Below are 23,611 nucleotides of genomic sequence, written 5' to 3'. Positions count from 1 at the left end.
TAAGAGACAGAATAATTTTATTCCAAGAGACTCTGTCCAGAACCCTTCTCAAGATGGCGGCTAGCCATGGATCAAAGTGTTCCATCTCCCATTCTTCATCAGATTGGTTCCTGGATCAACAAGGCACATGGGATGATGGGAACTGTCCTTTCTTTGCCACAATCTCCAGCTATGGACACTATCCCACATAACCGGAAGGCTATGCAGTTGGCACAGACTGGCAAACCCAACAACTCCAAGCGCCGGTTCTAGGTTCCCTCATCCTTTCGGATAAACGGAAGGAGTTCGTTCGTGAGGGCGTGGCGCCGGTCACGCCAGCGGAAATGTGTCGGCGCTTGGCTGGGCCCTTGCTCATAGTCAAAGCAAGGGCTCAGCTCAAAGGCCAGGGCCGATTTCACCAGCCCAACGCCACCAGCTTTCTCTGGCCCCGGGTGGTAGAGGCGCCCATTCTCGGGCAGCATCAGCAGCTTCTCGGGCTGGAAGGGCACGGCCAGCTTGTCCGCTCCGCCGCAGTAAGACAACAGCTCCTCGCCCGACGCTCCCTGCAGGAGGTGGGTGAAGACGATCGGCCGGTCGTCGCATCGGACAAAGTTTTGTTCGCGGCCGCAAGGAGAGAGGTAGGGGAAGGCAGCTTCGTAGCGCCCGCTCTGGTTCAGCTTGAGCTGCTTGAAGAAGAAGACCAGGAACTGCTTGTCTGCAGGAGAGAAAGCAAGAGTCGATGTGTTTCCCATCTCCTACCATCACACGCAGGTGGCGCTGTGGGTTAAACCACAGAGCCTAGGACTTGCTGATCAGAAGGTCGGCGGTTCGAATCCCTGCAACACCCCGTTGCTCGGTTCCTGCTCCTGCCAACCTAGCAGTTCGAAAGCACACCAGTGCAGGTAGATAAATAGGTACCACTCCGGCGGGAAGGTAAATGGCGTTTCCGTGCACTGCTCTGGTTCGCCAGAAGTGGCTTAGTCATGGTGGCCACATGACCTGGAAGCTGTACGCCGGCTCCCTCGGCTAGTAAAGCGAGATGAGCGCCCTTCTATTTTTGTATACTTCCACTTTATATTATTACACACACACACTTGTTTCTAAGGTCTTTGATCAGATCCTCAATACTAATCTTACATAACGTATCTGCTTCTATGCTTAATAAGGATAAGGCATCCAGCCTGCCTTGTTGCAGAGTTGCTCTGTTGGGATTTTTAATATACTTCAGCTGAGAAAATGAACGCTCAGTTGAGCAATTTGTGATCATTCATGTTAAAAATGTGGCAGTAGAAAATTTCTGCGGTGCCTGCCCTTCCCTTGACGCCCAGAGCACGTGCTTAATTGTTCATTCAGCCCCAGAGGAGGTCAATCCACCACCCGAAGCAAATGGCTTCCCTTTGCCTAATGTATGGGCTGGCCCTGGCCGGGGTCAAACATCCCTTGAAATAGACAAAATGAAGTATCCTCTGTTGTGCTCCCAGCTCTGATTTCCTTGAGGAAGAGAGCATCAGGCAAGGCCAGCCTGCAGCTCAGAAGAAGGCAATCTGAACCATGCTCTATTTGGCTCCTTCAAACTGATCGGCCAAGCAGCAAACAGCCCTAGACGGAACAGAACTAACACAACCATTTTGCAGGATCCCTTCATTTACAAACCCATCTGTTCTCCGATTACGCTTTGTGTGTTTTGCCTTTAGGGATCTGAGAGACTGAAGGCACCCCCCCCCTTCTTAAAGAGATGTCTTTGTTGAATGGTTTTTCTTTAAATGTAAAGGTTCATCATTGTTCCACTCCATGTGTATGTCTTTAAGAGGCCAGAGCAAGGGCCAGAGCAAGATAACGAGACCCAGCTTTACAGCTGTGTAACATAGCAGGTGCTGCTGAGTTGTATTTGATTAAGGCGTGTCAGCATTTGGGTAGAGTATATAAGGAGCAGCACCTAGCTCTCCCATAACCCTGGGGGATGGGTTGGTGGTTGGGTCATGTTTGTTTGTTAATGTATTTAGTGTAAATGGAGTTTTTGTTTTTCTTATTAAAACCTTCTTTAAGTTATTTTTGAGTCCTTTCTTTTTAATGCATGGTCTCCCCAGCAAGCTCTCTGCAGCGCTACCATACTGCAAAAAGCCAACATCTTTGGTTATGGGCCCAGCTGCTGAGTGGATGACTGCATATTTTTGGACTCTGAGAAAGGTTTGAAAACTCCTTCTCCTGTTAGCGTAGTTTTTGTGGGTCTGGAAGAGTTCCAGAATGGTTGACCGGGTTCCTGAAGCTGAGAAGGCTCTGGTCTTCCCACAGCTAACAGATGAGAACTATAGTTTATGGTCTTTTCGGGTGGAGGCGCTTTTGACCTCTAGAGAAGTATGGACCTATGTAACTGATGACCCTCCTAACCCTGTAACTAATGCTTGGTCGAAAGGAGATGCAAAAGCCAGGGCGATAATTAATTTGGCAGTCAGCGACCAGCAAGTAGTCTATATAAGAAATAAGAAAACTGCCAAAGAAATGTGGGACAGTCTTGCAGCAGTGCATGTTAGAAAAGAGTCAGCATCTGCATTGACATTTTTCAAGCAGTTGTACCAGACGAAGTTGCAGCCTGGTGGTGATTTGGCAGCACACTTGAGACGTCTGGAGGCAATACGCGGCGAATTAATTCGAAGGGACATGGAGGTACCTGATATTCAGTATGTTTTTATCATCCTTTGTTCCCTTAATGAGGACTTTGATGGTATAGCTAGCCAGATATCTGCCGTTCCACCAGCACAATTAACTGTGGAAGGGGTAACGGCAAGATTAATGGGCGAGTTGGATAGAAGGGAGGCTTGTGCCATAAGCACTCCTGTTTCCAGAAAGAATGAGGAACGCCATATGCAAACCTGTGGTGATACAACTGCATTTAAAGCTGCAAAGCGTTGTTGGTTCTGCAATAAGCAAGGACATTTTGCAAGGGACTGCAGATCCAAAAGAAAGCAAAGTTCTCCCAAGCCTGTTTCTGTTCGTCAATCACGGTCGTCAGCCCAGCAGCCGACATCGTACCGTAAGGACAGAAACGAGCCGCGAGCTTTTCACGCTCGGACTAAAGATCGTAAAAGAATTAAAGATGCCAAGTGGAAGTCTTTTGTTATCGACTCAGGAGCATCGCAGCACGTCTGCAATGATCGAAGCTTGTTTATTTCTTTCGAAGAGGAAATTGGTAATGTACATTTAGCCAATTCACAAGTCCTGCAGTCGCTTGGCAGGGGTACCGTTAAACTTGACTCTTTAAACATTACAATAGCGAACTGCATTTACTGCCCGTCAATAGACAATTTATTATCAGTAAGGTGTTTTGCTCATCAAGGGATAACTGTGCGTTTCTTAAAGTCAATGTGTGAGTTTTTCGAGGGGAACAAACGTCTATTATATGCCCGGGAATCTGATGGTTTATATAGACTGTATTTTCGAACCTACTCCCAATCGCCTATAAATTGCAGAGCAGCACAGTCAAGCCAGGGGTTGAGGAATGTAAGGCCACATTCTGGGTGTGTCCACATGGCGCACAGAATTCTGGGACACCTGAATTATGCTGATGTAATTAAGACACAGAATATTGTCAATGGCCTCAACTTAAAACCATGCAAATTCTTTATGCAATGTCTATCCTGTTGCAAGAATAAGATTAAGGTTGCACGCAAGGGTAGGTGCTCAGATAGGAAAGTAACTGAGCCATTTGAGCGTGTACATTGTGATTTAGTTGGGCCACTCCCACCATCATTAGGAGGTTCAAAGTACTGGCTTACCCTGATAGACCAGTATAGTAGATATTGTTGGACTTATGCAATAGCTGAGAAGTCCCAAGCATTTGAGAAGTACAAGGTTTTTTGCAACTGGGTAAAAACGCACTTTAACAAACCTATTAAGAACCTGTTTTCTGACCGGGGCGGGGAATTTGTTTCTGAAGATTTTGAGAAATTCCTGGAAGCGCAGGGGACTACTCATGAGTTATCTTGCCCCCGAAGTCCCTGGCAAAATGGGCTTGTTGAAGTTGTGCAGCGTGACCTGCAGGCAGGGGTTAAAACTTATCTGCACGATGCTAATCTGCCCAAAGACTTTTGGGCTGAAGCGCTCCATGCCTTTTGTTATGTTAGAAATCGCAGTTATCATTCTGGTTTAGATGTCACCCCCTATGAGAAGTTGTTTAAAAAACGCCCTAATCTGAAATACCTACGCATTTGGGGTTCAGATGTAATTATGCATTATCCTGCTAAGCAGAAATTGGGTGAACGTAGTGTTCAGGGAAAATTAATGGGCTACCAGCAGGGGGCGTACAGAATTTACATACCAGCAACTGGCAAATTTCATATTACCAGAAGCATGATACAAACTGTAAATTGGAATGGGGTTGCTGTTTTCCAAGATACTGATGGTATAAATGATACTGAGGAAGAAGAAGAAGCAGCAGCAGCAGGAGAAAATGGTGCTTCTGAATTAATGGAAAAAGACGAAAAGCCTGTTGAATCTGATAATTTGTTTGAGGATTTAAAGTCACAGGCACCCGAGGGGAGGTTAGATTCTCTTGAGTTTTCTGACCGTGAGCTTAGCCTACAGGCACCTCTTCAGTCTGACAATGATGATTTACAACCTGAAACTAGTAGTTCACTCAGTCCCATTAAGTCTGAGGAGTCTGACTCTCCTTCCGGACTGAGACGTTCAGATAGAAAGAGGCAGAAGCCACAACGATTTGCAGATGAACATTTTAATACTGTGTATGCCAATAAGGTGGTTTTCGAGCCAAAAAGCTACAATGATGTTCAGAATTTACCTAAGCACCAAGCTGTAAATTGGTATAAAGCTATGAACTCTGAGATAGCTTCTTTAAAAGAACATGACACTTGGTCTCTCGTACCACAAACCCCAGATATGAGACTTAGAGTCAAAATGGGTTTATAGAGTTAAAATGAATGACAAAAATGAAGTTGTAAGGTACAAGGCAAGACTAGTTGCTAGAGGTTTTCAACAAATTCCAGGCGAAGATTATGATTTGTGTTATTCACTAAGTGTAAAATATGAAACAGTTAAGCTTTTGTTAAAAGATGCATCACAATGTGGAAAAGCCTACTATGCAATGTCTCTGTTCTTAAGAGAGTGGTAATGTACCTTAAACATACCAAACATTATAGGTTGCAGTTTACATCAAGTATTGACAAAAGATACACATGAAAAACATGTACAAAGTATGCTTTATGTTTTTGTTCCACAATGATGAACCGCAGGGGAAATGTTGAATGGTTTTTCTTTAAATGTAAAGGTTCATCATTGTTCCACTCCATGTGTATGTCTTTAAGAGGCCAGAGCAAGGGCCAGAGCAAGATAACGAGACCCAGCTTTACAGCTGTGTAACATAGCAGGTGCTGCTGAGTTGTATTTGATTAAGGCGTGTCAGCATTTGGGTAGAGTATATAAGGAGCAGCACCTAGCTCTCCCATAACCCTGGGGGATGGGTTGGTGGTTGGGTCATGTTTGTTTGTTAATGTATTTAGTGTAAATGGAGTTTTTGTTTTTCTTATTAAAACCTTCTTTAAGTTATTTTTGAGTCCTTTCTTTTTAATGCATGATCTCCCCAGCAAGCTCTCTGCAGCGTTACCATACTGCAAAAAGCCAACAGTCTTAGCACGTCAAGGAAATAAACAACTATCTGACTTTTAGAAGGCATCTGAAGGAAGCCCTGTGTAGGGAAGTTTTTAATGTGTGACGTTTTATGGTGGCTTTGTAATTTGCTGGAAGCCGCCCAGAGTGGCTGGGCAACTCAATTAGATGGGTGGCACATAAATGATAAATCATCGTCATTATCTTGTGTGTGGTTTGTCTTTGGAAGACAGAGTTGCACTCATTTAAGGAGTTTGGGAACTTGGAAAAACTATGCCAGAAAGGTCCAGGCCAGCCTCTCGCAACTATGTGCCATTCAGATGTTTGGGGCTAGAATCCTACCAGCCCCTGCGCTGCCTGGGGCTGTTGGGCATTGCAGTGCAAATCATCGGAAGGGCACCAGGTTGGCTGAGGCTAGTAGACACGATTCGTGCCCTACAGCCAGGCAGGCGCTGTGATGACCTGGGACTCAGGCTCAGACTCGGAACCAGAGGGGTCTCAGTCTGCACCGGATCCTTTGCCTCAGGCATCATCCGGACCAAGTCTGGGGCCTGATCCTGAAGAGCCCCAGTCTGCACAGGTTCCCCTGCAACAAGCACCAGCTGGGCCGAGTCAGGGGCCTGATCCTTCCCTGGCTCCAGATGCGGCGATGACCTCGTTGCCTCCAGCTGGGCCATCACTTCCAGCTGCTCCACTACCAGTTGGGTCAGGGGAGGCTGAGGCAGCCTCTGGGTCTAGTAACCCACCGACGTCTCCCAAGCTGCAGAGACTGAGGTCTGAGAGAAGGAGAGACCTGAGTACTTGCAGGAGGAGTGCTCACCTTCGGGCGAATCAGGGAGGTGAGTTGCTGGGGGATCAGGACCGGCCGCTACCCCGACAAAGATAAAAGGCTGTCGGACCCCGCCCCAGGTTGCGGGAGCAACATTGCTGTATGCCAGATCCTGTACCTGCCCTTGCCTGGTTTCCTGCCTCGTGTCCTGCCATGACCCTGTCAGACTGACTCCCAGCGGAACCTTCGGATTCTGGACCGGACCTGGACCGTGTTTCTCGGGTTATCCCCGGGGCCAGCACAGGTGCACGTGTGGAGCGACCCTTAAGCATCAGCTCTTGCCCAAGGAATGCAAGCAGAACGCGACTTAATCAAAACAAGCACGTAAGCCAAACACCTTGGCCATCGGCTTCGTTTATTTTGAGCTCAGAAGGCCGTTTCTTCGCTGCGCGCTTCCTTGGCAAGCCATCTGGATGTTCTGCTTTTTTGGCATTCAGCCCAAACAACTGCGACCCGGAGGCAGCGGACCCAGTGGCATTTACAAGCGCGAGCCGCAGAACACAGGCAGGTGGGAAGAGTCGTAAATCTGAGTTATTAATAGCGCAGGTGCAGCCGCGTAATTGGCGGAAGGAAATTAAGATGCAAACAGGCACATGCCGTGCGTGTTTTGTTTGTTTTGCTGGGAGCTACTGGAAGCGGTGGGGGAAAGGAAGGATGCGACTCGCACAAGCCCGATCCCAAGCTCATCACGTTATGTGATGGTGCAAAATCCCACGTGGATTTGGCAGGGATGTTTCGCAAGCGGGAAAGGAGATTCCTGCCCCCGGATCTTCAAATCGGAGGGCTCTTAAACCCAGGCGACTGTGTGCTAGCTGGAAGCACAGCCCTGAATCCCACTTAGCTATGATTTTTAATGATACGAGGAAGGTGAGGATTGAGACTTACAGCAGTGGCTGGAGGAGAGAGCACATAGGAATGGCAGATCTGAACTGGGGGCTCTTGAAAACCGTTTTAGCTCCACTCCTCCCTCCACTGGGCCACTGCTATCCTGGGACATGTCACTTTTGAAGAGGAACGATGTGCGGCAGGAGGGAACCGAGTGCTGCTGACGATGCTCCTGCGGAAGTGGAGACATGGCGCAGTGACAGCATCCCTCTGCAGTGCAGATCGTCTTGGGTGGGGGGTGCTCTGCCTCTGACCTGCATCCGACCCCCAGGCAGGAGGCAAACCGCAGGAGTTGGGGGCACATCAGCTGGCAGGCACTTTCATTCTCTTTCTCCTCCCCTTTTTAAAAAATGAACTCTAGACTGCTCACAGTTACAACTGGTGCATTGGAAGATGAAACCGGGGGTGGGGTGGGGGGTGGGAAAGGACAGCCCACCCAAAGACAAGAGGAAGGCAGGGGGGAACTATTGCAATTCCTGGTTCAGTTTTAAATGTAGGTTTGTATATACCTCCAGCGTCTTAAAAAGCAGAAAGCAGAGACATCACCTTGCCAACAAAGGTCCGTACAGTGCTACCTTGGGTTACATACGCTTCAGGTTACAGATGCTTCAGGTTACAGACTCCACTAACCCAGAATTAGTACCTTGGGTTAAGAACTTTGCTTCAGGATGAGAACAGAAATCGGGCTCCGGTGGCATGGCAACAGCAGGATGCCCAATTAGCTAAAGTGGTGCTTCAGGTTAAGAACAGTTTCAGGTTAAGAACAGGCCTCCGGAACAAATTAAGTACTTAACCCGAGGTACCACTGTATAGTTAAGGCTATGGTTTTCCCAGTAGTGATGTATGGAAGTGAGAGTTGGACCATAAAGAAGGCTGATCGCCAAAGAATTGATGCTTTTGGATTCTGGTGCTGGAGGAGACTCTGGAGAGTCCCATGGACTGCAAGAAGATCAAACCGATCCATTCTTAAGGAAATCAGCCCTGAGTGCTCACTGGAAGGACAGATCGTGAAGCTGAGGCTCCAAGACTTTGGCCACCTCATGAGAAGAGAAGACTCCCTGGAAATGTTGGGAAAGATGGAGAGCACAAGGAGAAGGGGACGACAGAGGACGATATGGTTGGACAGTGTTCTTGAAGCTATGAACCTGAGTTTGACCAAACTGCGGGACGAAGTGGAAGACAGGAGTGCCTGGTGTGCTCTGGTCCAGGGGGTCACGAAGAGTCGGACACGACTAAACAACTAAACAACAATATACCGCCACTTTCTCACACATTTCTACCAATCCTTCCAAGCTTCTGATATAAATTGAACCCTGAGGTTCTCTCAAGGAAGGTCGATCCTGGCATAATAAAAAAAAATTCTTCCAGTAGCACCTTGGAGACCAACTAAGTTTATTGGTATGAGCTTTTGTGTGCATGCACACTTCTTCAGACTTCAGGCATGCACACGAAAGCTCATACCAGTAACAAACTTAGCTGGTCTCTAAGGTGCTACTGGAAGGAATTTTTTTATTTTGTTTCGACTACGGCAGACCAACACGGCTACCTACCTGTAACTAGATCCTGGCATAAGTTTATGCCCCCCAGGGCCACCCAGAAGACACTTCCTGGCACCCAAGTCACCCACATTAGGAAATGACTGGCCATTTCTCAAAGCAAAAACACGTTCCTTGCCACCCCATTGGTTTCTATGTTGTTTCTTTTTTGTAAAGGAAGAAGATTTGAGTGTATTCTCAATTTAGGATGGGGTGGAAGGTTCGGAGGCTACGAAGGACTTGCTCACAAATTTATTGACAGCTGCACAAATTATGATAGCTAGGAAGTGGAAGGGGCAGGCAGAATATAAAATAGAAGAATGGTATAAAGGGAAATAAAAAAATTCCTTCCAGTAGCACCTTAAAGACCAACTAAGTTAACATGTGCCATTAAGGTAGGACGGGGAATACGCAGAAGAAATGATTTTGAGGAGATATGGAAGGTGTTTGTAGAATTTGTACTGTTAAAATGGAAAGGGGTCAAACCATCACAAGAGGTGTTGAAATTTTGGGAAGTTGGATAGCTACAATGGAATGGTCTTGGTGGTGGGGTACAGATTTTTAGTCTTATTTATTTATGATTATTAGTTTGTCAAAATAGAAAATACAGTGGTACCTCGGGTTACATACACTTCAGGTTACAGACGCTTCAGGTTACAGACTCCGCTAACCCAGAAATATTACCTCGGGTTAAGAACTTTGCTTCAGGATGAGAACAGAAATTGTGTGGTGGTGGCGCAGCGGGAGGCCCCATTAGCTAAAGTGGCGATTCATGTTAAGAACAGTTTCAGGTTAAGAACGGACCTCCAGAACGAATTAAGTACTTAACCCGAGGTACCACTGTAAAAAGGTTTGAGTGGAAGTATTAATTTTAAAAAACAAATACTATCATACGCTTATCCAATTAGATCTTCCATCTGATAAGGTTCTTTTCCTCTGTGACTGATATAGGGTGTGACTAACCAAGGGAAGGAAGGAAAATAACACAGAAAGCTGCCTTATACCAAATGTTACACCGGCATATCTAGCCCAACTAGATCTACAACTAATCCAGAATGCGGCAGCTAGACTGGTGACTGGGAGTGGCCATCGAGACCACATAACACCGGTCCTGAGAGATCCACATTGGCTCCCAGTATGTTTCCAAGCACAATTCAAAGTGTTGGTGCTGACCTTTAAAGCCCTAAACGGCCTCGGTCCAGTATACCTGAAGGAGCGTCTCCACCCCCATCGTTCTGCCCGGACACTGAGGTCCAGTGCCAAGGGCCTTCTGGCGGATCCCTCACTGCGAGAAGCCAAGCTACAGGGAACCAGGCAGAGGGCCTTCTCGGTGGTGGCACCCGCCCTGTGGAATGCCCTCCCACCAGATGTCAAAGAGAAAAACAACTACCATACTTTTAGAAGACACCTGAAGGCAGCCCTGTTTAGGGAAGCTTTTAATGTTTAATAGGTTATTGTATTTTAGTGTTTTGTTGGAAGCCGCCCAGAGTGGCTGGGGAAACCCAGCCAGATGGGCGGGTTATAAATAAATTATTATTATTATTATTATTATTATTATTATTATTATTATTATTATTATTATCATCATCATCATCATCATCATCATCATCATCATCATCTCCCAGTGCTGTCAACACTGACAAGCAGCAGCCCTCCCAGCTCTACCTGAAGATGACGGCGTTTGAACTCGGGACTTTTTGCATGCAATGCGGATACTCAACTACTGAGCTACAACTGCATGGTAACACATGGCACTGGTGGGATTGCACCAGGCTGCTGACTGATGCGCTCAACCAATGCACAATGCATCTTAGCCTCAGGGAGAAGAATGTGCGGGGGAAATGGGTGGGGCAGAGGCAGTTGCAAGCCTGGATCCTATTTGCCAGCTGATGGGGGGAAACATCACTGGACCTTATTGTCCCCAAAGGCCTCATTTAGCTGGAGATTTGCTACAGCAAATGTTGACTACCGCAAACGATTATGGGAGGGTTCCGGATTAGCAAAAGCCGGCATGAGGAAATGGGGAGGTCAAGGCATATTGTGAGGTTTGGCGGAGGAACATCTGGCGCTCAGCTCTGAGGACAGGGAAAAGAATGGGGCTGGCAGGAGAGCATCCTGCAAACAGGGGGTTCTCCCTCAAACCCCACCCTAGATGTGGAGCGATCTCACCAGCCTCATTTGCTCCCTGGGGTGGAGCTCCACTTCACCGCCTCGGCCTCGCAAGGCCTGGTGGCGCGCCGGCCTGGGTTTTTAATAGCGATTAAAGATTACGCCGCCAGGTCTTAATGCAGGAACACTGGAGGGGATGAGTGCAGCTCCGGAGAAGATAAAAAGTCCCCAAGCTGGGATTTTCAGGATCATGCAATGGCTTAGCATAGGATCCTCTAATTCTCACCAGGAGATCTCACTTACACAACCGTTGACTATTCGGGGGGGGGAGGGGACCATCTGCTCAGGAGCACCTGCCAGAGCTTGCATAACCTGCGTGAAAAAGTTTTCTCCCCCCCCCCCAGGAACAAAAGTCACAGGCCAAAGTGTTCTTCAACTCAGATAACCGCTCCCTCCTTGCAATTTGCTGTCAAACGGAAGCTGAACCTCAGGCCAGCCCATGACACTCTTCAAGCAATGCGTAGTTAAAACCAAATTAAAGGTAAAGGTAAATGGACCCCTGACCGTTAGCAGGAGCTCACCCCGTCGCAGGGATTCGAACCGCCGACCTTCTGATCGGCAAGCCCTAGGCTCTGTGGTTTAACCAACGGCACCACCTTTAAAAGGTGCTTAGACACAGTCCTGGAGGAACAGACAGCTCCTCAGCCTCGTTGGCACTCAAAGAAGATATGCTTACGGGCTGGGAGGTCACGGGAAGTGTGGGGGGACTGGAAAGAACCTGCTGGCAGTCTAGATTCTGCCAGGCACTGTCAGTCAGTGTGCTAGAGCAACATGAATGTGGTAGAACAACGTTAACAACCAATGAAGGCTGCTCTGTTTGGATGAACGGGGTGCTGCCCCACCCATCTCAGCCTCACAGCTGCCTGCCTTCTTAAAATCAAAGAACTGTAGAGCTGGAAGGGACTGAGGGTCATCTAGTCCAGCCCCCGATGCCAGAACCACAGAATCCCATCCAATCTCTGTTTAAAAAACTCTAACGAAGGCAAGCCCCCCTCCTTCCAAAGGAATCCATTCTTTCTTACAACCAGTCCGGGGGCGGGGGGTGTCCTGCATGTCAGTTTCCTCCACCTCCTCCTCAATCTCAGTGTTGCCCCCTATAATACTCAGCAGGGAGGAGGAGGATTGGGGCAAAACTAGAGGCAGTTGGCTCTGCGTGTCTCTGGTTCCACCTCCTGTGGGGCTCCCTGTCTTCTGCCTCACCAGTCCCTAACCGGCACCAATGTCTTGGCAACACGATGACCATGTAGGTACGCAACAGGCAATCTTTATAGAATTTCTTCAAACCATAACAAAATGAAATCTTCAGTCTCAAAACCTCTGAAAATCTTTAAATGATTTTGATGTCCAGCACTGATCAGTGACTACATTATTACATGAGCACTGTTCCACAGCATTTGATATTTTCATTTACATATATTCATTCGAAATAGGATTGGGCGCTGTGGGTTAAACTACAGAGCCTAGGATTTGCCGATCAGAAGGTTGGCGGTTCGAATCTCCGCGACGGGGTGAGCTCCCGTTGCTCAGTCCCAGCTCCAGCCAACCTAGCAGTTCGAAAGCACGTCAAGTGCAAGTAGATAAATAGGTACCGCTCCGGTGGGAAGGTAAACGGCATTTCCGTGCGCTGCTCTGGTTTGCCAGAAGCGGCTTAGTCATGCTGGCCACATGACCTGGAAGCTCTATGCCGGCTCCCTCGGCCAATAAAGCGAGATGAGCGCCGCAACCCCAGAGTCGGTCACGACTGGAACTAGTGGTCAGGGGTCCCTTTACCTTTACCTTTATGAAGCAATTATATATCCTCCCACCACGCTGGCGAAGAATTCTACGAAACAGTAGTCAATATCTGGAATCACTGTTCAGCGTTGGAGATCATATTTGCTGAATACACAACGCTTCACAGCTTGTCTTTCATCGTACAAAGTCTGGTACCTCGCTTCACTTAAAGATTTTCAGAGACTTTGAGACTAAAGATTTCATTTTGTACTTGTTATGGTTTGAAGGAATTCTATAAAGATTGTCTATTGTGTATGTACATGGTCATCGTGTTGCCTAGACATTGCTGACGTTCTCTATGCAACACAGGGGTTTGTTTGGTCACCTAATCAGCACCAGGCAGCCACCACTGTCAATGATGACTTGGAAGAGTCAAGTCCGCCATTTGCAAATTTGTTTCTGCTCCCATGACAGTGCCCACTGACCCTGCTCAGCTGACTCAAGGAGGGATGGGTGCCTTCATCATCATCATCAATTTTATTTATAACCTGCCCTCCCCAGCCAAGACCAGGCTCAGGGTGGTTAACACCAAGTATAAAAACAATTAATTAAAATATAACTTAAAAACAAGATTAAAATACAACATTAAAATGCAGCCTCATTTCAGTAGAAACTCAAATCAAAAACTTTTGGGGGATGAAAACATCTTATCTTCACCAACGTCAACTATCCAGACTGGTCCTACGTGGGCCAGAAAAAAAGCCAGGGAAGTCCCCAAGTAGGAGTTCCATCACAGAAGGAGAAAGGAAAAAGGAAAGAGGGGAAGGAGATCAAGTTGATTCAAGCCAAAGGCCAGACGGAACAACTCCATCTTACAGGCCCTGCGGAAAGAAATCAGATCCTGCAGGGCCCTGGTCTCATGAGGCAGAGCGTTCCACCAGGCCGGGGCCAGTGTTGAAAAGGCCCTGGTTCTGGTTGAAGCTAATCTAACTTCCTTAGGGCCCGGGACCTCGAGGGTGTTGCTATTTAGGGACCTTAAGGTCCTCCTCGGGGCATACATGGAGGAGCTGTGCAGACCGGGACAGAGCAGGTGGACATTACCTTTGAAACACGTGATGAAGTTCTTGACTTTGGCATCGTCCAGGAAAAGCTGTGCAGGGTTGCCGGAGGAGGGATTGGGAGAAGGAGGAGAAAGAAACAGGATGATGAGCAGACAACCCATCTACAGTCTAGTAAAACACAACTATTCAAGGCAGGTGGGGGGGGGTGAGGAGGGCTGTATGGGTGTAGCTGAAGGGCCAGAGAGCTCCACCGCTCAAGGTGGAACCAAAGACTCTCAGCCTGGGTCACACAGCCAAGTTGATGATACATGCTGAGTCCAGCAACCTTCTCAGTTGGCTTCACCTTGGACCTCACTTGCAACCTGAGCCAGGTCTTGCCATCACTGAAGGAGGTTGCAGCAGATGTGGGCTTCTTCTGAAACAGGCAGCATGGCAAGATCTGTACAGATCCACGCAATGCATCCTGCACAACTTAGTGGCTGGAACTGGTTCTGAGACTACAGCCATCAGGACATTTATTCGGAAAGTATTGCCACCTAACTCAAAACACATTTCGGGTGGGATAGTTATGAGCAGGGCTTTTTTCAGCCGGAGCTCGCTGGAACTCAGTTCCGGCACCTATCAGATGGGGGTCAACACCATGACAGTGGTACCTTGCTTGTTGAGTAGCTTGGCTCCCGAACAAATCGGCTCCCGAACACTGCAAGCCTGGAAGTACAGTATTTTTCGCTGTATTTTTCGCTCTATAGGACGCACTTTTTCCCCTCCAAAAATGAAGGGGAAATGTGTGTGCGTCCTATGGAGCGAATGCAGGCTCCTTGGCTTCAGCGGTAGCAACGCAAAGCCTCCGGAGGGCAGAGGGAGAGCTCCCCCCACGCTCCTTGGCTTTGTGTTGCTTTCGCTGAAGCCGCCTGAAGCCCCCGGAGTGCAGAGAACTCCTGCTGCGCCCCGGGGGCTTCAGGCAGCTATCTGCAAGCCTTTGGAGCGCAGCAGGAGTTCCCTCTGCACTCCGAAGGCTTGTGGATAGCCGCCTGGAGAGTGAGAGGGGTCGGTGCACACCGATCCCTCTTGCTCTCCAGGCTTCGCTTCGCTGGAGAGGCGCTGCACAGTTTTCCCTCTCTGCGCAGCGCCCCTTCAGCGAAGTGGGAGGAGAAATGGAAGGGGCTCCGTTTCTCCTGCCGCTTCGCTGAAGGGGCGCTGAGCAGAGAGGGGGAGAATTTTTGTGTCCTATAGAGCGAAAAATACGGTAAGTGTTCCAGTTAGCAAACATTTTTTTGGAAGCCAAACGTCCAACGCGGCTTTCGATTGAGTGCGGGAAGCTCCTGCAGCCAATCGGAAGCTGTGCTTTGGTTTTTGAACGGTTCTGGGAGTCAAATGGACTTCCGGAACGGATTAAGTTCGACAACCAAGGTACCACTGTAAGAGAACCAGGGAGGTGTTCATGGTGAGTGGTGGCACCTCTTTTTCTAGAAAAATAGCACTAGTTACGAGCCACACACTGGTACCGTCAAGAGACCCAGGCCCACACAGCTCACGGTTTGCCCAGCACCACCTTTCTCTTCTCCCTCTGCTTCATTGTCAACTTATAATTTAATAGTAATAATAATAATAATAATAATTTATTATTTATACCCCGCCCATCTGGCTGAGTTTCCCCAGCCACTCTGGGCGGCTTCCAACAGAACATTAAAAGCTTCCCTAAACAGGGCTGCCTTCAGATGTCTTCTAAAAGTTTGGTAGTTATTTTTCTCTTTGACATCTGGTGGGAGGGCGTTCCACAGGGTGGGTGCCACCACCGAGAAGGCCCTCTGCCTGGTTCCCTGTAACTTGGCTTCTCGCAGGGAGGGAACTGCCAGAAGGCCCTCGGTGCTGGACCTCAGTGTCCAGGCGGAATGATGGGAGTGGAGATGCTCCTTCAGATATACTGGACCAAGGCCATTTAGGGCTTTAAAGGTCAGCACCAACACTTTGAATTGCACTCAGAGCCAGTGTAGGTCTTTCAAGACCAGTGTTATATGGTCTCGGTGGCTGCTCCCAGTCACCAGTCTAGCTGCCACATTCTGGATTAGTTGTAGTTTCCGGGTCACCTTCAAAGTTAGCTCCAAGTAGAGTGCATTGCAGTAGTCCAAGCGGGAGATAACCAGAGCATGCACCACTCTGGCGAGACAGTCTGCGGGCAAGGAGGGTCTCATCCTGCGTACCAGATGGAGCTGATAAACAGCTGAACAAACCCCAATTAAGACAAACCATGGCTTAGCATTATGAGAGAACTGGGTCACTGGATGCCTCAAAGAGACAAAGGGCTTCAAAATAGCTCAGCCAACAGCACCCCTGCCCCTTAAGTTGGCTTCCACCATATTATCTAAAGCACGGTAATATTGGGCTCTGGACAGACACTGAGCAAAGGGCAAGGGTCAACCAGTTTCCTAAAGGGCTATTCACTGACTGGCGAATGCCAACAATGGAGCTGTTTGCAACTCAGAGCTCCCACATTCTTGAGGACTGCTAATTTCCAGATCAGTCCAGAGCAACAGGGCGGCCACGAACTCCTCTTTTAACACTAATTACAACTCCTAATCTCCCCCATAATGATTCATTCAGCACTAATTCGATACACCATTAATGCAGTGGAGGCGACTACGTGAATCGGCAGTTAATGCTAATGGATTAAAAAGAGGCCCAAACAGCCCCAAGGCTTGGCGCAATGCCAAGCGGCACTTTCCAGGCACACCATGCATCTGCCACTCAACCGGCAGAGATCTGCGCTAGAGGTGGCTATTAACATTGGGCTGCCATGAAAAGGAGAGCCCCGCACTACAGCTGGGCGATATCTGGCTTTCAACATTGCGGTATTTCATCAGCCAAACATCAAGATGCATCATGATGCCTGAAATAAGGATGGAGCTATGCAGATGTGAGCAGTAAAAAGTAAAGGGACCCCTGGCCATTAGGTCCAGTCGTGACTGACTCTGGGGTTGCGGTGCTCATCTTGCCAGTGTGGTGTAGTGGTTAGAGCGGTGAACTCGTAATCTGGTGAACCGGGTTCGATTCCCCGCTCCTCCACCTGCAGCTGCTGGGTGACCTTGGGCTAGTCACACTTCTCTGAAGTCTCTCAGCCCCACTCACCTCACAGAGTGTTGTAGAGGAGGAAGGGAAAAGGAGGTTGTTAGCTGCTTTGAGACTCCTTAGGGTAGTGATAAAGCGGTATAGCAAATTCAAACTCTTCTTCTTCTTCTTCTTCTTCTTCTTCTTGGCCGAGGGAGCCGGTGTACAGCTTCCGGGTCATGTGGCCAGCATGACTAAGCCACTTCTGACGAACCAGAGCAGCGCACGGAAACGCCGTTGACCTTCCCGCCAGAGCAGTACCTATTTATCTACTTGCACTTTGACGTGCTTTCAAACTGCTAGGTTGGCAGGAGCTCGGACTGAGATATGAACAGTAGGGCTGGGCGATATCTGGTTTGCATCACTGTGATAATTCCATCAGCTAAACATGATGATATACTGATATAACCACAAGGTGTGAAATAAGGATGAAGCTACGTAGAGGCAGAGGCTGGCTGCGCGGTTTTCCCTGCATCGTGATTTTTGCTTGGCACACACACACATCATGATTTGCGACATATTGCCAGGTCAAATATTTTGAAAGCATTATTAGAATATGGACTTCAATAATAATAATAATAATAATAATAATTATTATTATTATTATTATTATTATTATTATTATTATTATTATTATTATTATTATTTATACCCCGTCCATCTGGCTGGGTTTCCCCAGCCACTCTGGGCAGCTTCCAACAAAATATTAAAATACAGTAATGCATCAAACATTAAAAGCTTCCCTGAACAGGGCTGCCTTCAGATGTCTTCTAAAAGTCTGGTAGTTGTTTTTCTCTTTGACATCTGGTGGGAGGGCGTTCCACAGGGCGGGCGCCACCACCGAGAAGGCCCTCTGCCTGGTTCCCTGTAACTTGGCTTCTCGCAGTGAGGGAACCGCCAAAAGGCCCTCGGCACTGGATCTCAGTGTCCGGGCAGAACTTCAAACCAGTTTTGGATGATATATCAATATATCGCCCAGCCCTACCCCTCACCATGGAAGGGATTGGCTACATTGGGTCCTTAGGAGCTAAAGCAACAAGGAAGCATAAATAAATATTAGTCCTTGGCAAAGAATAGACTGTGTGATTAAACTACTTACCCATGAGAACAGGAAAAGCCTAGCATTGCCAGCCCAAGCCATTTTGGTATCAGAAGCAGAGTCCAAATGCCCTCTCCTCACTAAGGCAAACATTTTAAAGAGCCTTTTTTCACACCATTCAGCCACAAATGGCTGCCTTCCTCCATCCCTGCGCGCTCCCCAGGCTCATAGGAAGGTGGTTACAGGACCAGCCCTGCAACTCTGGATGTTCTCTGCCTCTTCTGCAAGCATAGATACAGGAAGTCAGCCTGAGCATGAGGAGGTGGATTTTGGGGTGTCCTTAAGGACGGCTGGGCAGGAGACACATTCATCTGGCCAACGAGGCACAAAACACTACAAAGCCCTAGTTTGCAAGCTTCAAGGCAGTCTTCGCCATCCTGGGGCTCTCCAGATGTTTTGGACTCCAACTCTCATCAGAGTCAGGAGATGAAGCCCAAAACACTGGGGAGCAGGCAGCAGTTGGCCAAGGCTGCCTTACTGAAATGAAGGAGGATCTATGTTTGCTCTTGCATGGGTCTCTGTCATTCCAGTTGAGCTTTTCTCCATTTGAGACTGGCTTCTGGTTCAACTGGGTCAGTGGTGGCGAACCTATGGCACGCATGCCAAAGAGGACACTCAGAGCCCTCTCTTTGGGCAGGCGCGCTGTCGCGGCACCATGACCTGGTGAATGAGCGAAGGGCTGAGCAGGCATTGACTTTTGATGCACCAGGGCCTCCCGCCAGTCTGGTTTTCCTACTCAGGAGTAAGCTGCCTTGAGTTCAGCAGGGCTTAACTCCCAGGTCAATACCTTGACTTCTGGAACAAGCAGCTCTGCTGATTGTATTGAGGACCTGAATGAGAAAGAATCCACAGCTGAATTGGAAATGATATCAAAATAAGTGGAAGAGACTAAACAAGAAAAAGAGGAAATAAAGTTGGAAAGCACCAACCAGAAGCTGACATCTGTGGAATATAAGCAAGGAGACTTTTGGATCATATCTACCACAAATCTGCGAAAGATGCAAAAGAAGAAGGAGGAGGCCCCGGGAGTTTATGGAATACAGGAACTTAAAATAAAGAAATATGATTGGGGCCTCCACTTTGAATCTGACTCTGAAGATGCAGGCCTTGTGGAAACTTTCCAGCAGCTGTTTTCAAATGCCCTTGTGGGAAGAGAATATGGTTGGATGGTGATAGAACTCTTTCGAGATTCGACGACCGACATAAAGGACTACCAACAAGACCGGCAGAGAGGGACTGAAAGAGACTTGAAAGCCTCGGACGTGAGGAACCCAGGCTAAGAATTGCCATTTTGGACATGTATTGGGGAAGGGACGAAAACCGGGGATGGGAGGGAGGGAAGAATAGAATTTTAAAAACACTCAAGATCTTTGGGTTTAGTTAATATGACCTTTATTTAAGACAAAATGGGAAATCGATGGAAGGGAATTTGAGTCCAACTTAGAAAAATTTATTTTTCTTTATGAAAGAGGTAATATTAAGATGGTTAAGAGGAGAAATACCAATTTGCTGACATAATTCTGGGAATTCGGATGCATGAAGGGGGGTGGGGGGAAGTCAGGGAACAAGGTTAGGAAAGTAAGATTTTCTGAAATTATACATGTTTTTGTCTTTTGTCTTTTTTGTGTGTAATTTGTCTTTATAAAAGGTGAAAAACCAATAAAAATTTGTTTTTTAAAAAAAACAACTCCCAGGTCAATAAGCATATTAAAACGGCAACCTAAGAAGGGGCATAGAGAAATCTCTATGTGGGACAAGAAGCTACAGTTAGAATGGGATATGGAACAACTGACAGGTTCAAAATTGGGAAAGGAGTACGACAAGTCTGTATATTGTCTCCCTGCTTATTTAACTTATATGCAGAATTCATCATGCGAAAGGCTGGCTTCTTCACTGAGCAATCTGCTACAACCCCAGGATCTGTTTGCTGGTCAGTCACTGCCCGTTTAGACCTCATGAGTGTATATGTGAAATTAAGAATCGCCCCGCCTCAATGTGTGTTTGAACTGCACTTGGCTTCTTGCCGCTGTTCACCCAAGTCTAGAGAGGTCCTTTCGGACATCTCCACAAACTCTTGTAACGACAACCCTGAATGATTCACCAGAAAACTTGGCCACCTCGCTGCTCACCCCTAACCAAATTATTCATGAACAAGTTAAAAAGCACAGTGTTGGATTGGGACCTGGGAGATCAGAGTGATATGAAGGTCACTCCATGCGACCTTGGGCGTGGGAGTAGCCAGAATTTTTGTTTTGTTGAGTATTTTTATTGATGCGCCCCTGTCCCACCCTTGGCTACGCCCATGCCTTGGGGGCTGCTCAGTGCCTCTCACCCTAGCCTACCCCACAGGGCTGCTGAGAGGGTTAAATGAGGAGAGGGGAATGAGAACCTTATACGCCCCCCATATCTCCTTGGAGATAAAGGTGGGAAATATAGCCCAGTATACCTGAAGGAGTGTCTCCACCCCCATCGTTCAGCCCAGACATGGAGGTCCAGCTCCGAGGGCCTTCTGGCGGTTCCCTCCCTGCGAGAAGCGAAGTTACAAGGAACCAGGCAGAGGGCCTTCTCGGTGGTGGCACCCGCCCTGTGGAACGCCCTCCCATCAGATGTCAAAGAAATAAACAACTACAGTGGTACCTCGGGTTACATACACTTCAGGTTACATACGCTTCAGGTTACAGACTCTGCTAACCCAGAATTAGTACCTCGGGTTAAGAACTTTGCTTCAGGATGAGAACAGAAATCGGGCTCTGGCGGCGCGGCAGCAGCAGAAGGTCCCATTAACTAAAGTGGTGCTTCAGGTTAAGAACAGTTTCAGGATAAGAACAGACCTCCGGAACGAATTAAGTACTTAACCCGAGGTACCACTGTATATGACATTTAGAAGACATCTGAAGGCAGCCCTGTTTAGGGAAGTTTTTAATGACTGATGTTTTAATGTATTTTTAATCTTTTGTTGGAAGCTGCCCAGAGTGGCTGGGCTGGGGAATCCCAGCCAGCTGGGCGGGGTAGAAATAATAATAAATTCTTTAGTATTATTATTATTATTACTATTATTATTATTAAATAAGTGCAATCAAATAAATAAATAAACACACACACAAATACATACATACAGCGATTCCTGGCAGACCTCTCTTCCTATACAATTCAAAGTGTTGGTGTTGACCTTTAAAGCCCTAAATGGCCTCGGCCCAGTATACCTTAATTATAAATATTATTATTATTAATTATTATTATTCTTAGTTTATTATTATTATTATTATACCCCTCCACTGCCATCCTTTTACATGTATACGAAATAACGGGCCCCAGCCGTCCTTTCGGGCTTGCTAGGCCGTGATAAGCCACAGCACCCTTCTAGGGGGCAGCCCCATAACCTTCCTCTCCTTGCCCCCCCGCCCCCCATACCTGTCCCTGGTGGTCGATGTAATAGAAGTACTCTCGGGTGCGGGGCGTGGGGCTCTGGCCCTGCTGGTAGGCAGGCCGGTCGGGTCCGCGGCGGATCCCCGGCCTCAGCAGAAAACGAAGCCCGCCACGCAGCAGCCGCATCCCGGTTTCGGTACCAGACGACAACGGCGAGAGGGCCCGGGCCGCGACCGAGGCCTAGTCTAACCGGAAGTGCAATGGGGGACCGGTCCGGCGACGGACCTGCCTCCCCCACGCTCCGGAGGCGCGTAGAAACGTTCCGCTCGCTGCATTGGACGCCGAGTCCAAGCAGCTCTTCGTGCGGGCGGATCCCTTCCTTGATCAGCGATCTGACCTATGTCAGTGCCTGATTTACGTACAGTATAAGCTAAACAAGCTATAGCTTAGGGCCCCACTCTCTTGGGGGCCCCCCAAAAAAACTTAAAGGGAAAACAACTGGATGTACATTTCTAAAATATAAGATTAAAAAACAAATAAAACCTACATACAGCAGAGGCCAATCAAAACAAAAAGTCTATAAGGATTGGGGAATCTTTAAAGAATATTTAGAAAACTACAGAATAAAAGGAAACATCTTGGCAGAATTAGACTGATCCCTGTATTGTATAAATAGAAATTCATAGGGAGGTAAAAAGAAACTATATAAGAAATATGTAACAGCGGTATAAAGTAATTGATAGATAAAGTACAGTGTGATTAATTGGAAGTCAGTTTTTAAATTCTCTATAAGTTTTATAGTTGTGTTCAGTATCAGGAGTATATATGATGATAATTATATTAATCTTCTTGTATCTTATAGTGTAGTGGTTTGTTTGATTTTTCTGTTATTTGTTTGTATGTTTGTTTACTTGTATGTACATCTGTTTTCTCATAAATGTATTTATTTTAAATTAATAAAGATATATATTTTTTTAAAAAACTACATACAGAAGTAGTGTTTTCTTGTTACAGCAAGTTTCTAGAGACTAGATTATGTGACTTTGTAAATTGTGTTTCTAAAGGAACTTCTGTTATTACCAAATGCCAATGTGTGTGCATTATTAACTTTGTTATGAAAAAAAAATCGTTTTAAGTTAGAGTTTAATAATTATTTCACTATTAATATACTTCTTAATTGTATTTCACTATTAAATACTTCTTCTTAATTGTATTTCAGTTCAACAATTATTTTGATAAAATACATATTTTGTTATGTGCAAATGGCTTGAGATACCTATTAGGTCCATAAATTACCATTTAGCATATATTCAACACAAAAAAAACAGCGACAATTTGTTGTTGACAAAGGACAGCTGGACACATAAAAGGCCTCATTATCTTCAGAGCTTAGGGCCTCTGACCCATGTTACAGACTCCTGTTCACGTTTCTATAATCCAAACTGGGTTGCCACATTTTCTTTCCTAAACTGCTCCTGTGTCTTTACTGAGAAAGGCTGGAAATGATGCTTGACTTTTTCATGTGTCTTCCTTTTGGCTTTTCAAGGCAGAGGAACCAACGAGAACCATATATATATATCCCACCAAAGGAGACTTTCAGGCCAACCCCCCAGCATGCCTACTCAGATGTAAGTCCCACTGAGTTCCATAGGACACTTCCAAATAGCATGCAAATCATTGCAGGCTCCTCCAGTTCCTCTCACTAACTCACGATCACACACTTCTCCTTGCCTCCAACCAGTTCACCCATTATGAAAGTGGAGATAGAAAGTAGCTGCATTCAGATAATTTACCTACATGAATACTAAAGGCAAACTTAGACAGCATCCTAAAAAGCAGAGACATCACCTTGCCGATAAAGGTCCGTATAGTTCAAGCTATGGTTTTCCCAGTAGTGATGTATGGAAGTGAGAGCTGGACCATCAAGAAGGCGGATCGCCGATGTTAGGACTTTCATTCATTCCTCCTCACCACTATGAGCTGAATAAAGAGCATGAAATCACTTTGCGACACTGAGTATATTTCAGCCGAAGAATGGATGCTTTTGAATTCTGGTGCTGGAGGAGACTCTTGAGAGTCCCATGGACTGCAAGAAGATCAAACCTCTCCATTCTGAAGGAAATCAGCCCTGAGTGCTCACTGGAAGGACAGATCGTGAAGCTGAGGCTCCAACACTTTGGCCACCTCAGGAGAAGAGAAGACTCCCTGGAAAAGACCCTGATGTTGGGAAAGATGGAGGGCACAAGGAGAA

General features: G+C 47.1%; 1 protein-coding gene across 1 annotated transcript; it reads right to left on the bottom strand.

Moving 5' to 3' along the window:
- LOC308593034 (UPF0598 protein C8orf82) lies at positions 1–21,631 on the bottom strand. The gene is made up of 3 exons (XM_081205224.1): positions 21,406–21,631; positions 13,831–13,879; positions 1–694 (listed from the first exon to the last, which is right to left on the bottom strand). Exons 1-3 carry the CDS (start codon positions 21,544–21,546, stop codon positions 249–251), a joined length of 636 nt encoding a protein of 211 aa, XP_081061350.1. The 5' UTR covers positions 21,547–21,631; the 3' UTR covers positions 1–248.
- Between the last annotated feature and the right edge of the window lie 1,980 nt (positions 21,632–23,611).

Source organism: Podarcis bocagei (genome assembly GCF_964188305.1).
Source record: "Podarcis bocagei genome assembly, chromosome: 8".
Classification (NCBI taxonomy): domain Eukaryota; kingdom Metazoa; phylum Chordata; class Lepidosauria; order Squamata; family Lacertidae; genus Podarcis; species Podarcis bocagei.
This window is presented reverse-complemented; position numbering and strand designations above follow the sequence as displayed.

What these genes read in the sequence shown, in the direction of transcription:
- LOC308593034 (XM_081205224.1), bottom strand. Translation starts at nt 21,546, where the DNA reads ATGCGGCTGCTGCGTGGCGGGCTTCGTTTTCTGCTGAGGCCGGGGATC. An exon ending in ACATCGACCACCAGGGACAG is followed by an intron (nt 13,880 to 21,405) that starts GTATGGGGGGCG and finishes AACCCTGCACAG; the next exon opens with CTTTTCCTGGACGATGCCAA. An exon ending in CTTCATCACGTGTTTCAAAG is followed by an intron (nt 695 to 13,830) that starts GTAATGTCCACC and finishes TCTCTCCTGCAG; the next exon opens with ACAAGCAGTTCCTGGTCTTC.